Source organism: Diplotaxodon limnothrissa, linkage group LG23 (genome assembly GCF_057381915.1).
Source record: "Diplotaxodon limnothrissa isolate DT_005_m linkage group LG23, D_limnothrissa_male_GT1.1, whole genome shotgun sequence".
In the NCBI taxonomy this organism is placed as follows: domain Eukaryota; kingdom Metazoa; phylum Chordata; class Actinopteri; order Cichliformes; family Cichlidae; genus Diplotaxodon; species Diplotaxodon limnothrissa.
Genome location: NC_140617.1, coordinates 26,336,335 through 26,351,695, shown reverse-complemented (window position 1 = coordinate 26,351,695; position 15,361 = coordinate 26,336,335). Strand labels below are relative to the sequence as shown.

The window sequence follows — 15,361 nt, the reverse complement described above, 5'->3', positions numbered from 1 at the left end:
AAATCAGCTTTCTTGAGTCCCAGCCAATCACTGTTTAAATCACTTTAAACGCTCTCCTTTGTGATGTACCTTTTCAAGGCCCGTTGTGTGGTTTTATGTGTTGTTGCATATTTTACAGCATTAGGATCTTTGGGAAATTATGACCACACAGCCTCAGGTCAATGACGTTGGTAATTTTTCCTTTTTAATTATTTTTTCCCTTATTTGATCTGGATTTGTGAGAAGCTTTAGCCTCCACATGGCTGTCTATGAATGTTTTAATGTTGCTTTTTATACTTTTCCGCCTGCATTTCCCCTCCCCCCTCAAAAAAACCAAACTGTTTATACACCTGGATTATAAACAGTGCAGCTCTGGCACAAACACTGGTTTTATATCATACTCCATTCTTCTCTGGAGAGGGAGCTCTTTTTTTGTGCATATGTTTCTTTTCAAGCAATTTGTTTGTCTTTAGTAATCGGTATGAAAGAATAAGTCGTGTTAGTGGCGATGCTCGTAAATTCATGGGGATGTTTTGCTGTCTTTATTCAAAAGTGTGGTCCGTCAGTTTGAGAAACTTTTCTGGCGGCAGATTAAGAGCTCCATCATATGTTAGAGAAAAGCAGGAAGAGTCACCGTTTTAATTCTCTGAGAGTGATGTAGGGCTGCTCAATTAATCGAATTTTAATCACGATTACGATCTGGGCTTTCAACGATCATTAAAAATGACTGAGCCGATTATTAGCCCCTCCCTCATTTATCCGCGACACCTTAAAGGCCGGTCCGTGAAAATATTGTCGGGCATAAACCGGTCCGTGGCGCAAAAAAGGTTGGAGACCGCTGATTAAGAGGACCCGAGGGAAGCTCGGAAAGCTAAGCAGAAGTTATTTGGAGAGTGACTGCCGTTGGTTGAAAAGAGAGTTTAAAAAAAAAAAAACTTCAGTGGTGTTGCACACTATTTTATATTATTTTTTTTAAAGTCATTGTTAACCCTTTAAAGCCGGTCAGAGCAGCACGCTCCGTTTTGTGTAACTATTTTTAAATCCCTGTAGAACCTGAACCGTGTAAGCTAGCGCAATAATTTGTTTTGCATATGAAACCGGAGGAGTTGTACTTACATCTGATGCCATCAGCTTGTCCTCGGTCACGGTTTCGTTCCACATATAGCTTTGCAAAAATTGCATAAAAAGCGCTTGCAGGAACAAAAACATAATATTCCAGAAACACGCTTTGCCGTTCCTATCAGCTGTTCGTAACACTTCCCACAGTGAAATGATGCACATGCTGTTTTCTTTGCAAATTTGCATCATAGGATTGTTTTTTGTTTTTCCTGCAGTATATAAAAATTGCTGTATCTCCAAAATAAAACTATGAAGACACTCAAAATAAATTTCCTGTGGTGGGAAACTATTTTTTGCAACTTTATTGTATTTAAAGTTTTGAGGGATAAACCTCTTAAATTTCTCCAAGTAGAAATATATGTAAACAAAACAAAAGCGATTTCAATTTTTTTTGTAGTTTATTGCACTTTTTTGCAATTTATGTAATTACTATGGACTTAATGCATACATATTATTAAAATATGGGCTATAACAGTTGTATTGATGTATAGCAACTTGAAATGCTCCCACAAATGGCACTACAGCATGTAAAAAAAATAATATAAGCTCTGGTGGACTTGGTTCTATAGTAGGTCTTAAAGGGTTAAATAAATATCGTCAAATAATCGTGATCTCAATTTCAGTGAAAATAATCGTGATTATCATTTTTGCCATAATCGAGCAGCCCTAGAGTGATGATTTGTCATGAGCAACAAGGACAATATAACTCCAGAGTGAGTTATGTTTTCACAGCCATCTCCAGAGTGCCTAACTGGATTTATTTATTTCTTTTTATCACTTGTTTATTTACAGAAGCAATCATTTGTTCACGATGTCAGAGAGTTAGGGATTGGTAGGCACTAGTGGTGCAACGGATCACTGTTGATCCGTAATCCGAACCGATCCCACTCCACGGTTCGGCGCGCACGTGATTCGAAAAAGAAGAAAAAAAGTATGTGTATGGTGTGCGTGGTCAGTCTGTCAAGCCATAGTTATGGCCAGCGCTAGCGGTCCAGGTGGAGAAGCAGAGGAGTTTGCGGCGTTTAAGCAGCCCTTTGCTGCCCAGTCCTATGGAACGCCAGGACTGCCATAATGAATTAATTAAATACACCATTAAATAATTAATTAAATGTGGCAATAATTAATTAAAATTGGAATTAATTAATTAAATAAATAGTTATGATATATGTAATTAATTAATTATTGACACATTTAATTAATTATTTATGTATTTCACGTTTTAATTAATTATTGACACATTTAATTAATTAATTATTGACATATTTAATTAATTATTTATGTATTTCACATTTTAATTAATTATTGACACATTTAATTAATTATTGACACATTTAATTAATTATTTAATGATATATTTATTTATTTCATTTTGGCAGTCTTGGCGCCTGGCTCTCATCATGAAATAATTTTATCTGTCAGCCTCACCCATCAAACTCAGGGAGCGGGGTTAACGCTGATCGAGTCAAAACCATTGCTTTGGCCTGGTGGCCATTGTTTCTAGCACACAACAACCGGCATGTGGAAGCTAACAGAACTGAGCTTTGAAAAACCCTGTTTGTGTGTTACCAAATACCGTTTTAATATTTTTTTAGCCGAGAATGTAGTGGTTTAATCTTCATGTGTCTGGTCGGTTTGTCAAGATACAGCCTCTTTGCAAAAGTGTTTCGATGATTTCGGAGATGTCTGCCCAGTCTCACGGCAAAGCGTGGGATAGACCCGCTCGCCTCGCAAGCAATCCCACCAACAAAGCGCAGGCCCCGGTACACAGCTGTAGTAACCCCCGCTGACTTCTTTTACTGAGGTTATATTTATCGGTGTTTTATTTCCTGATGTTCTTATGTGTCCTTCGTGTTTCAGTCGCCAATTCTGAATTATAACTAACATTAAAAACATGTTTAAGGAGGAGAGAGAGCAAATAAATCTGTTTAACATCTGATCTTTGGGTTTTTGTTCAGTAATCAGCGTGACCTGTGTATAAACACATAAAAGAGATAACGTTGGTGTTTCCGTCATGTAGTAACTGCTGGCTTTAACTGTACAAAGGTTGTTCGACACTATGAAACACATACAGACTTCATGATGTTCGGCTAATATTTTTATTGTGAATATTAATCATGCTGACCTCGCTCTGTACACCACGCAGCGAGGTCAGCATATCCACGATATCCTCAGCTCCATGAGTTAACACAAAGTTTCCCAGCTGACTATGTAACTGCCAACTATTCCAGAGACGTGAAAATATACAGCATAAAGAAAAGTGTAAGAGACTCAGCAGCAGATTAGAATAACAGTTATACATTTAATAAATCACCAAATGAATCCAAGAAACGAGCAAACCTGTTCCGACAATTTGAGTTTGTATTCCCTCAGCTGCAGACTCGCTGCTGTTTAAATGTTTGAAAAGGAAGATTAGATATAAAAAACGTCAAACATAGACTCAGTCTGCCTTCACATTTGATATGAGGCCAGCACGTATAGTGGCCTCAGCAGGCTATTACTGAAATACACGTGCTATATCATAAACTATGATATAAACAGGGAGGTCCTATTAACATGTTTAGTTTTAAAGGACACCTTCCTGCCTTTAGTCTCATTCATGAGCAGTATTAGTTTTCTTCTAACATCCAGAAGTCTGCACAATGTGTTTCATAGTTTGTAACAAGCCTTTGACAGGTAAACATAACATGACCGAAAAAGCAAAAAAAAAGCAAAAAAAAAGAGAGAGAGTGTTGACATAAGAAGAGAAAATGCTCTCAATTATGGAGACAGGCAAATGGTTCATTTATGTTTGATGTGTGTTTATTCCTCCCTAAATATCGTGTTCGCCATGCATGTCAGATTTTCCTGCGCATTTTTATACCTCTGCCAACAGAGAGAGAGAAAAAATCACATTCTAACAGACAGCTGGTGCTTAGAATACAGTTGAATAACTATTAAAAAACAGATGATATTTAGATGATAGTTCAGTCTAACACATGTGCCAGTGAACCATTAAACGTCTGTGAAACTATGCAGTTATGAAACGTAACTTTAACCTCAGCCAAACCGATTTGCTCAGTTGTAAATAAAACAGCGAAGTAAACGTGACCCGACAGATAGAACCTGAGTGAATGAAGTCCAGCGTTTAACCACTGAGAGCTAAAACTCAGCTGAGGTTTGAAAGCTGTGTGCCGGTGATTGGACATCAGCCGCTGATAAAGCTGGCTCGCGTATAAAGTGCTCTGTAAGGAAACAAGCTCCAGCAGCTCTGCGCTCGGGGAAAATACTATATTTACTTATCTTGTGCAGAAAAATGCGCTGACATTGCGTTATATCGAGCACCGGCTGCCCAGTTAAACTGTGACTATCACCAGGTAACTAGGCGTGTTTCTTGAATTAGCAGCAGGTGTTAAACAGCTGACAGATGAGGAGGAGGATGCATGCAGGTAAACTGAGGGTCTGCTGAGCTGATCGCTGGTTTCGTGAGAAAAATGTCAGCTCGTTCTTTATGTTACAGAAGCACAGAGACACAAGACCAGGCGGAAAGAGACGATCGTTCGGTGAAAATGAGAATCGCGAATGCAACATGTGGAACACGGAGAGTGGAATATGTAAACAAACCGGTTAACGTACCCCCTCGGTGCGCTCTGCATGCTAACTGTTAGCAGAGCTAGTGAAATCTCTGAAAACATCTGAGCACTTTTGCAAGCATGTTCTATGTTGACAACCTGACCAGACATAGGCGCGACATTCGCGGCTAAAACACTGTTAAAAGTGTAGCTGGTGACAGAAAAACGGGGTATTTTAAAACTACACCACCACCATTGCTGCCTGTGATTTGATCTGCATTCTGGGATAACTGGCTGCCCCAAGTCTACACAAGCAATCGATTATCTAGGATCGACCTGTTTTGACTTACTTTGCACGGCAACCAATCAAATGTTAGAGAAGCTGCATGGGCAGCGTTAACCCCGCCCCCTGAGTTTGATGGGTGAGGCTGACAGATAAAATTATTTCATGACGAGAGCCAGGCGCCAGGACTGCCAAAATGAAATAAATAAATATATCATTAAATAATTAATTAAATGTGTCAATAATTAATTAAAATGTGAAATACATAAATAATTAATTAAATGTGTCAATAATTAATTAATTAAATGTGTCAATAATTAATTAAAATGTGAAATACATAAATAATTAATTAAATGTGTCAATAATTAATTAATTACATGTGTCATAACTATTTATTTAATTAATTAATTCCAATTTTAATTAATTATTGACACATTTAATTAATTATTTAATGGTGTATTTAATTAATTCATTATGGCAGTCCTGGCGTTCCATACAGTCCGTCCAGGATAAAGCTATTACAAAAGCTACTGGGGTGTTTAGCTGCAGACGTGAGGCCGTATTCCGTTGTGCAAAACAAGGGGTTTAAACTGTGATGAACGTGCTTGCATGATATCCTGTTGCGCATCCACTTCAGTGACAAGATCGTTCCAAGCATGTATGAACAGGAAAAGTCTAAAGTTATGGCTGAACTGTCCCAGGTGTCTTCTGTTGCCCTAACTACAAATGGGTGGATCTCCATGGCAACGGCAAGCTTCGTGAGCTTAATTAGTTTTTATATAATTGCGTGGAATGAGTCTTGAGTTGAATGTTTTTTAATAGGCAAAAAATACTTAAATAAGTAAATGGCGCGTTAAATTTGTCTTTTTGGGTTGTTTTTTTTGTTTTGTTTTGTTTTGCTGATCCTAAAATTGAGCCGATCCGTAGCTTAAAACCATGATCCGATCCGAACCGTGAGATTTTGGATCCGTTGCACCACTAGTAGGCACTGGACTGAACTTATGTAGATCTATTGTTTTGCATGTGTAATTAACACGAGGGCTTTCGGTGCCTCATATAATATTATTTAACCTTATACAGTCATATTTAGAGTGATGCACTGGGGAGGACAACACTGTCTTCCTAGAAATAGGGGATCAGGACCCCCGGGTCCCACCTTTGATTTTCACCTGAGGTCACAGCAGATTCATGCATCACTTTGGGAAAGCAAAATGAAAGAGTAAAGGTGAAGCTGGAGCCCAGAAAAACTCTGCAGGCAGCAGTAATTATAAATATCTGAGGTGCAGTTTAAAAGTAGAGCAGCAGCTTTCAGGGAGACTGTTACATGATCTGAAAATGAGAATTCATGCTCAGGCTGTTGAATAAAGGCAGTAACGTTCCCCGTGCTTCAGGCTTTGTTGTTCTTGTCACATTTGGCCAAAGTTTTGGTTTTTGTCTGATTTAAATCGAAGGAGGTGAGTTCACACTGCGAACCACATGACTGAGTCTGTTATCTGAGAGATAACAGTCACTCACTCCATCTACATCTACTGCTGTATTATAGTAATAATGATGAAGTTCTGCAGTGTTTAGTAAAGTTTTAAATTTGGTTCTTATTTATAGGTTTAAATACATTAGTGCTCCGTAACTTGATCTGGATCAACTGTATAAATATTTCTGGAAATGTTTATAATTTTACTGTAATAATAATAAAAAATGTAGGGAAACATGATTTAATGAAAGGACTCAAATAGAATCGAGTAGAGTTGAAACAATTTAAATGACATTAGGTGTAAAATAAGTAAGGTTTCATTCCACATCAACATCTGTATTTGTCAGTTATCGTAATTATCAATAAAATCTGTAAACAGGTAGGACAAAGAAATGTTGGCCTCAGAAAGGCTGAAGCAACTGTTGGGCTTAAAATACAGTGGCTCCTACATTTCCCACAATGCACCAGAAGTTTTCTTTGACTTTGACCTGTAAACCGGAGCCTTTAACCCATAACCCCTTATTTTAGGGACTAAAATGATCAAGGAGTGAAATTATATTTTATAAAGCAGACGTCTTTAAAATGACTCTGCTGTTGTTTCTCATACTTCAATCCAAGTAGAAGAAAAACTTAAATGATACAAACATACTGTGATACATAATTCATTCAAATATACCTCGACAAACCAAATCTAGATGATCTGGTGACTCTGTAATACTCTGAGATCAACACAAACTGTAATGAAGTCTTCTTTACAAACATCTGGTTTGTAGAGATTCAGTGATTGGAAATCACTGAATCTCTTTGCATTTCTTTTCACTTCCAGTGAAAAGAAATGCAAAAAAAAGGCTTCAGTGTTAAAGAAACGTAATATTTCACACAATTCCCCATCGTCCACGCCACACCAACGCACCAGTTACTGTAAATGACTACAGAAAGCTGTAGAAGCAGCAGATTGATAAATATGAACTTAATTTTGTGGCTCGCAGTGTGATTGCACCTTAAAGTCTAATCACGTAACCATACAGTAAACACGCCTGTAGTAATCAGTAGCTGTGCTCTTAAGTCACTTATTTAAATGAACCTTTTATTTAATTCTCTATTCAAAAAAGCAGAAGCCCCAGAGTGGATTTAACAATTTTCGTTCACCTCCATCTCCAGCTAGTCTCCCACCCCTAATCTTAATTCATCTGACGTCATGCCTGAATGGCCTTTTTAACTGGTCACATGAGTAGTGATGTAAACCTGCACTGTTTTCCTGCCGTAGCTTAATTTCATAGAGACGTGGATCATACGTGATAGTGCTAATGTCGTCACACGGGTGACCGTTTTTCATGCTTTTATTACTGCAGTTTTTGTTTTATGAATATTTTGATTGGTTCTGTTTGTGTTACAGCAAGGGGCAAGCAACGCTGAGAAATTTGATTATGTGAGTACTATTGGGAAGATTTATTGAATATTTAAATATTGACTGAAGGAGAAGTTTCCAAACTGAAGTTATATAAAAAAAAATGTCAGGGCTACATTATTCTTGGAATTATACCTTTTTCTTCAACACTTACACTTTAAAATTGTTTTTATTCTCAAAAATTTGATTCTAATTGTGAATATTTCTACTTTATTTTCAATTTTATTCTTGAAATTTTAGCTTCACACTCAAAATTTCATTGACATTTGTCAAATTTGAATTTTATTTTTATATATTGTTGTTTTATACGACATTATTCATTAAACATTTTTATTTAATTAACTTTTCTGTTGTCTTTAGTCTTGACATAGTTTTTACTTTAATCATAACGTTTTTACTTTGTAGTCTCAAAAGTTTGGTTTAAATCTTAATATTTAATATTCTTAATATTTAGACTATTTAAAATTACAATTACTCTTATTTTTTGAATACTTTGAATATCCCTTTGTCTTTAAAATGTAATCTTTAAACTGTAAAGGATGATTTTATTGTGAAAGTTTTACTTTTTTAAGTATTATTTTAGTTGTATAATTTCAGTATTATATTCCAAATTGCAATATTTTGGTTAAAATTTAGATTTAAGTTTATGATTTTGTACTAAAATTATAAGTTTATTTTGGATATTTTAATTGTATTGTTGTAATTTCATGTATAACTGATGAAGTTACAACAATGATTTTCTACCCAAATTTGTATATTTGTTTTCTTAAATTGAGTAAGTGTTAATGCCAGCAATTGTGACTTATTTGTAGAAGTTTCAGTTTTATTCTTTCAATTTTAACTTTAGCGTCAGCTGCTCTGCATTATCATTATTATTTATTTATTTTTTTATATGTATGCTCAGTGTCCTTGAGCCTTCTTCGTAGTCTTGTGTTTGTGTTGCGTGTTTACTCTGAATCTGCTCTTCTGCTCTGCAGGTCATGAACTTCATGAACAAGCTGGCAGGAAACGAGTATGTGGGCTTCAGCAATGCCACGTGAGTGCAGCAGAGTTAGAAATAAAACAGATTTTCCATGTTTAGATGAAATGAAGCACTTTAATGTCTTTGACAGATTTCTTGTTTACAAAACAGTTCTGCATCTCTGAGGTGGATCTCAGGTCTCGCAGCAACTTCCTGGTTCAGTTTGAGTTCATGTAACAGGATCTGAGTCGCATCATGAAATAAACCTCTCTCCTCTCTCTGTGTGGCTCAGTTTCCAGTCAGAGCGTGAGTCTGGAGACAGAAACTTCGCCATTGGCTACTACCTGAAGGAGAAGAAGGTGAGATTAGATGCTGCTGACAACTGAGACGGGATTTTGTTGTTTAAAAGGAAGCTTTTCTTCCTTTTGTGAACACACTATATTTGTGATTTCATTCTTAGCTTTTGTATTTTGAATTTTATTTTTGGTATTTCTGCATAAATATTAGGATTTCTGTTCCAGTAATTAATCAGTTTATCACCTGGTTTATCCTTTGATGTCTCTTGGTTTTCCTTTTTTCTGTTTGAAGAAAAGCAGCAGGTGTGTTATGAGTTCCCATTTTAAAGTGTTTTTATCTTTAACAGTGTTTTCCAGAGGGGACGGACATGACGTCCATCCTGGACTTCTACTTCCAGGTGAGTAGAGCTCATCCTGATGCAGTGGAATCACTAATGGGACAGGATTTTTGTTTGTCATTGTGATCCAATCATTCACGAATCTTTGTTTCTCAATCAGTTGTGCTCCATCGAGGTGACCTGTGAGAGTGCCAGCGTTATGGCGGCAACTCTGGCCAACGGCGGTTTCTGTCCAATCACGGGCGAGCGTGTGCTGAGCCCTGAGTCTGTGCGAAACACCCTGAGTCTGATGCACTCCTGCGGCATGTATGACTTCTCGGGACAGTTTGCTTTTCACGTCAGTATCTCCTCGTCCTGATCTCATGTTCAACCTGCTACCATCTCCCTGTTTTCCCGTTTTGCACCAGAACTTTAAAAATCTGCAATCTACAATTGCAGGGTTTCCTATAACTGAGACAATTGAAAATACAGTGCTCTACTGTAATGGTTTTTTGGGGGGGGGTTGGGATCTGTTGGTTACTTTAAGAAAGATGTGAGCCACACTTTTAACAGGTAATCTCACATCACACATTCTCTCTTTCTGCCTCAGGTTGGTCTGCCGGCTAAATCGGGTGTGGCTGGCGGGATCCTGCTGGTCGTTCCCAACGTGATGGGCATCATGTGTTGGTCTCCTCCGCTCGACAAGCTGGGCAACAGCGTCAGAGGCATCCAGTTCTGCACGGTAACATCATCTTTAAAGTCATTTCCTGGACTATGCTTGAGTAGCTTTGCATGATTCAAAATGGTAAATGGCCTGCATTTGTGAAGCGCTTTTCTAGTCCTTAAGGACCCCAAAGCGCTTTACACTACATTCAGTCATTCACCCATTCACACACACATTCACACACACATTCACACACTGGCGATAGCAAGCTACATTGTAGCCACAGCTGCCCTGGGGCGCACTGACAGAGGCGAGGCTGCCGGACACAGACGCCACCGGGCCCTCTGACCACCACCAGTAGTTCAAAGTTCAAAATAATCCTTTATCTCCTTTATCTCACCCTAAGATACTTTTATTATTCTTTTTTAATATTTGGGTCATGTTTTCTCCTTTTAGGATTTGGTTTCCCTGTGTAACTTCCACAACTATGACAACCTGAGGCACTTTGCAAAGAAGCTGGATCCTCGCAGGGAGGGAGGAGACCAGAGGGTGAGCGCCAGCACCATCAGCCTTCATCCTTCTCCATTTTCACAACCTCGACTATTTTGACCTTTACACGCTGTAAATGTCCTTCTGCTGGAGTGCGGTGTTAAAATCCTGAATGTTTGATGCATATTTTGAGCCATTAAAGCTGCTGTTAGCTTGTGTGCTGTGATCTTCTTCACAGTGAGTAATGTCTGAGTTACATTACTGTGGGGTTCAGATTGAAAAAGACTGATCAGAAATCACCAGACATCACTACCCAGACTGCACTGCAACATAACTAACATAAGCGGAAGTTCCTTTTAACGCACCAACAGAGATCATTGATGTAATTATTTTGATTATTTTCTGCGGTTTAGAGCAGTTTGTGTTGATTTTGACTCTAAGTGTCACCATAAAAGGCAGATTACCCTCCTTGTTTGTGGAAGCTTAATCCACAGCGCCATCTGCTGGAAGATTACTGCATCAGCTGTGTTATTTTCCAGCTTTACACAACCTGATCATTGGTGTCTTTCACTGTACATTAAACCACATGAAAAACAACAAATATTAGATTTTTCAGTTCTACCATATTTCAAAAACACAGTAACACTAAGCTATGATGCATTATTATAGCATCACGGTCTCTGCTTTGTTTTCTCGTGTTTCAGGTGAAGTCTGTCATCAACCTGCTGTTTGCTGCTTACACAGGAGACGTGTCAGCTCTCAGGAGGTACGCCAGCTCTCAGGTTTAGTGTCAGTAACACTCAGGACCGTTGGACAGCACGGAGACATTCATTTGATTTTAATTTCATATATGATTTTTGGCCACCACACACAGATAACAGGCAGGTACACAAACCTCCGTGTAGACTTGAGCGCTCACCATCTGATGACAGCATCTACATCACTTGGGCCCAGGCACACCAATTGGATTATTTGACTTGTTGGTTTGGGGGAAAAAAACTGCACTAAAACTTGGCACCAATTTAAATCAGCAGGGTCCTGCTCTCATCTTTACATTCTGCTACGTTCCTGTAAGTTAACATTTCTAAATTAATCTTTGCAGGCTAATAATATAAAGTCTTTCATTCCATTCATTGGGTTCCCACGATGGATGTGAATAAAACTACTTGACGGTTCCTCTTTTTCTGCTGTGATGTTCTGCAAACACTGCAGGATTTTGACACTTTGGAGGGGGATAATGTATCTTTAGTAAACTGATCATTTTCCTGAAACTAGCGAATCATGTTTACTGGATAGTTGTCTATGGCCAAGTGGAAAGTGATTGGTTGATTTCAGTCCATTTCAGTTGAGAGCTGGATGGATACAGCCTCGCTTTTATGGGACATCTGAACTGATGTTGAACAGATCGCGTTAGAAATCATTGCAATGTTTTTATTATTTAACATCACTCGCATTAAATCGGAACTGCTTAGTGGGAGTAGCCCACACCATCTATTGTATCCACATTTATTTTTTGTTGTGTGCCTGTCTGTCTTCAGACTAGTCCTGTAAACTTCAAGCTGCTCAGTGCAGGGGAAGGCTGTGATTAGCACATGGGGACACACCATCAGTACTGATTTAGGGACCGCTTAAATTAGCTCTTTGCATTTTCATTGGCAGAGCCTGCATTTTAAATATCAGTCAGTAATAGTCATGCAGTTGTGGGAAGCCAAAATCAGGGAGTTTGCAAAAAGGGAAAGACATCTTTGCCTGTTTTGAGTCTCTTCTGAACAGCTGAGGTGCAGCATGTCCACCAAGGAAAAGGAGGTAGAGGTCTGATATGAAGATGTCAGCCACTAGATGGCTTTTCCCCCCCAGTTTAGTCTGCAAACATCACTTCTAGTCTTTAGGTAATTTACCTTCAGCACCATCGCAAAGAGCTTGAAACTTAAAGAAACCCACATGATTGAACCAAGTCCAAATTAGTCTGGTTGTTTCCACATGGCTCTCACTCCTTCCTTCCTGCTTGGCTGTTCTGTCTTTGTGCAGGTTTGCGCTGTCCTCCATGGACATGGAGCAGAGGGACTACGACTCGAGGACAGCGCTGCACGTGGCCGCCGCTGAAGGTGAAATGCGTACAGTCAGGTTGTCGTCATGGCAATTACTCTGTTCGGTCAGCTGACCCGATGTTTGTGTGTTTCAGGACATGCTGAGGTGGTCCGCTTCCTGCTGGAGGCCTGCAAGGTCAACCCAGTTCCCAAAGACAGGTAACCGAGACCACACTTTACTTTAGTTATCTTTTTAATAAATACATGTAAAAAAATTTCTTTGAGCCAGATGTGTTAAATGAAACGAGGTGGATTTGTGTTTAAAGTTCTTCGTGTCTGGTGCAGGTGGGGGAACACGCCGATGGATGAGGCCGTGCACTTCGGCCACCATGACGTCGTCACCATCCTCCGCGATTACCACAATCAGTACACCCATCAGGAAGGCAGCACGGCCAAGAAGAACGAAGAGAACCTGGACGGGCTGCTGTGATGGAGAATGCGCTGCTCAGGCGTGTGAGGCCGGGCGCTTGCCTCCGCCGGCGAGGGGAAGAGATCAGGCGGTGCTTTAGACAAAAAACTGGAAAGATCGCAAGTAGACTCATCGCTGAAATAACTGAAAACAAACCTTTACAGTATCTGTTAGCGCAGCAGCCGCCTCCCTCCGAGTGTAAATGCTCGTCATCATGTTCTCTTTAGGTGTCGTTGGGTTTTTGTATCGCGTGTGTGTACTCTGAGTGTGGAAGTACTCTTATTTTCCGTGTTTCAGCTTTTACGTTGACGGTTCTTTTTATTCTGAACATCAGCAACAGGAAGCAGCAGCAGTATAAAACCTTTGTTATGGAATGTAACTCCTCCCCCCCAAACACTTTTTGATGTGCGTTTGTGATAATCGATGTAAGATAAACTGTACATTACTGTAGTGTTTGTGTATATTAACCGAGGACGGCGAGTCTCTGTAAATAGGTGTAAAAATGTGTAGTCGATCGGTCTCGTGTGGTGATGGGTTCAGATTTGATGACAGTGTGTGTTTCAGTCAAACTTTTGGATAGTATTTGAACCATAAAATTCTTCTTCTTATTTTTTTTCGTAAGCAGTTTTTTAATGTGGCGACAGATGAGTTAAAGGGTTTTTTGTTTTTATTGTTGTTGTTTTTTCACTAAAACTGGAATTTTCACCCTTCTTTTCTTTTATTTACTTTAGCAAGCCAGCCAAAGTTCAGTTCCTACTTCGTCTCCTGACCATTGAAAGCGTTTCTGCATATCAGACGCGACACTGCCAGGGCTCCTGCAGGGAGAGTGAATGACTGTAAACATGCAAGAAAATGTTTTTCTTACACTTTGTCTTAGTTTAAAGAAGTCACAGCAGAAAATGGATGCACTCAGCAATGGAGATATTTCAATACTTTTATTTTGAAAGTCTGTCTAGTGTATTTCAGTATGTGGCATAAACAGTGAGTTGATTGGTCCCTGTGAGTTGCTTTAAAGTAACTAAGGAGTACTGTGAAAGTTGCTACTACTACTCTTACTATTCTAGTTATTATCACAAATCCTTTAGTGGCCTTGTTTGAAAACAGAAAGCGTCACATTTTAATCAGTTTAAACATTTTAAGGTCTCGCTAATAGAGACCTAGAGACTTGTCGCTGAGTTGAAATTGGTTGCAAAGACTGTGTTGCTCTGATAGTCAGCAGGTTGCTGTGATCGCCTGTTGTTGGCATCGAAGATGCCGACCGGTCTGCAGAGGTCCGTTCTCAGTCTTCATAATTTCTCTACCACTCAGTGAGCAGTTGGCAAGTGTCAGACAAGTTGGAGTCTTCCATACAAACTGCACAAATGCAGCAGCCTGTTAGCCACTAAAGCGAGGTTTTTGCTACACTAGTCTTTGTAATCGACCTTAAAATGAATACGCATGTTTCCCTAGCAACCTGTACGTTCTCTAGGATTAAGATAACACAGAGCAACTCGACAGTTTCACCTTACTTTTCTTTTGACTTCATAAATCATCTATATATCTTATAGATGGTTCTTAATCTTTCTCCTCATTGAACTTCTTTTTAAAACTTTATTGGTAATTCTACCAGTGTCTGACGACAGCCTCTGTAGTTTCTAGGCACAAATTGTAAAATCCCCCCAAACAACATTTAAATGCAGTGTTATTTAAATGGAGAATTAAAAGAAACTGCTTGAGTACTTTATTTTTTTCTTTCCTGCTGTAGACGTGAAAATTCCACATGTAAGTCCTCGGATCTACATCTTAATTAATCCTGCATTTTAAGCTAGTTAAAGTTGGAATTAAAAACATCCAGCATTCGTTTAACAACCAGTGAACTGCTTCCTTTGTTGATCCTCTCATTTTCTGCTGTTCAAATTTAAAGGCTTTTATTTTGGAGGAGCAGTCATACTTGAAAAGCAGATGTGTTTTTGTGTGTCTGAAGCACGCTTGACTGTTTTTACTTCTTTTTGAGCAAACAAACTGAACCAGTCTGTAATGTAATCCACAACTTAGAAAATCCACAAACAGTTTTTGTTTTTTCCTCGGGTTTGGATCAGTTCATCCAGTTTACATTTCAAATTAAAAAAGGAACTTAAAGGAAGCACAAAACACCAATATTTTTGACACTAGTAGCAATAAGATGACGTGATTGTAGGATGAGGTGAACTGATCCAAATCCAAGTCCAAAGTATTCTGAATGTAACGTGTTTGGTGTCGTTCTGTTTCTTCTTCATGTGTATGTAAAGCTGCTGCAGCTCACTGAGCAAATGCAGGCGGCCCAGATATTTATTCACAGAATAAAAACATAG

At 38.8% G+C, this 15,361-nt stretch overlaps 1 protein-coding gene across 2 annotated transcripts in view; it reads left to right on the top strand.

Moving 5' to 3' along the window:
* The window catches only part of glsa (glutaminase a), a 38,069-nt gene extending 22,708 nt beyond the window's left edge, over window positions 1–15,361 (top strand). For both annotated transcript variants that reach the window (XM_085347555.1, XM_085347554.1), the window contains exons 8-18: window positions 7,797–7,829; window positions 8,786–8,844; window positions 9,062–9,128; window positions 9,413–9,463; window positions 9,564–9,740; window positions 9,993–10,124; window positions 10,503–10,595; window positions 11,240–11,301; window positions 12,564–12,640; window positions 12,718–12,781; window positions 12,908–15,361. In XM_085347555.1, coding sequence (XP_085203681.1) covers window positions 7,797–7,829; window positions 8,786–8,844; window positions 9,062–9,128; window positions 9,413–9,463; window positions 9,564–9,740; window positions 9,993–10,124; window positions 10,503–10,595; window positions 11,240–11,301; window positions 12,564–12,640; window positions 12,718–12,781; window positions 12,908–13,052 — 960 coding nt within the window. In that variant the 3' untranslated portion in view covers window positions 13,053–15,361. The remainder of the gene's footprint in view (window positions 1–7,796; window positions 7,830–8,785; window positions 8,845–9,061; window positions 9,129–9,412; window positions 9,464–9,563; window positions 9,741–9,992; window positions 10,125–10,502; window positions 10,596–11,239; window positions 11,302–12,563; window positions 12,641–12,717; window positions 12,782–12,907) is intronic.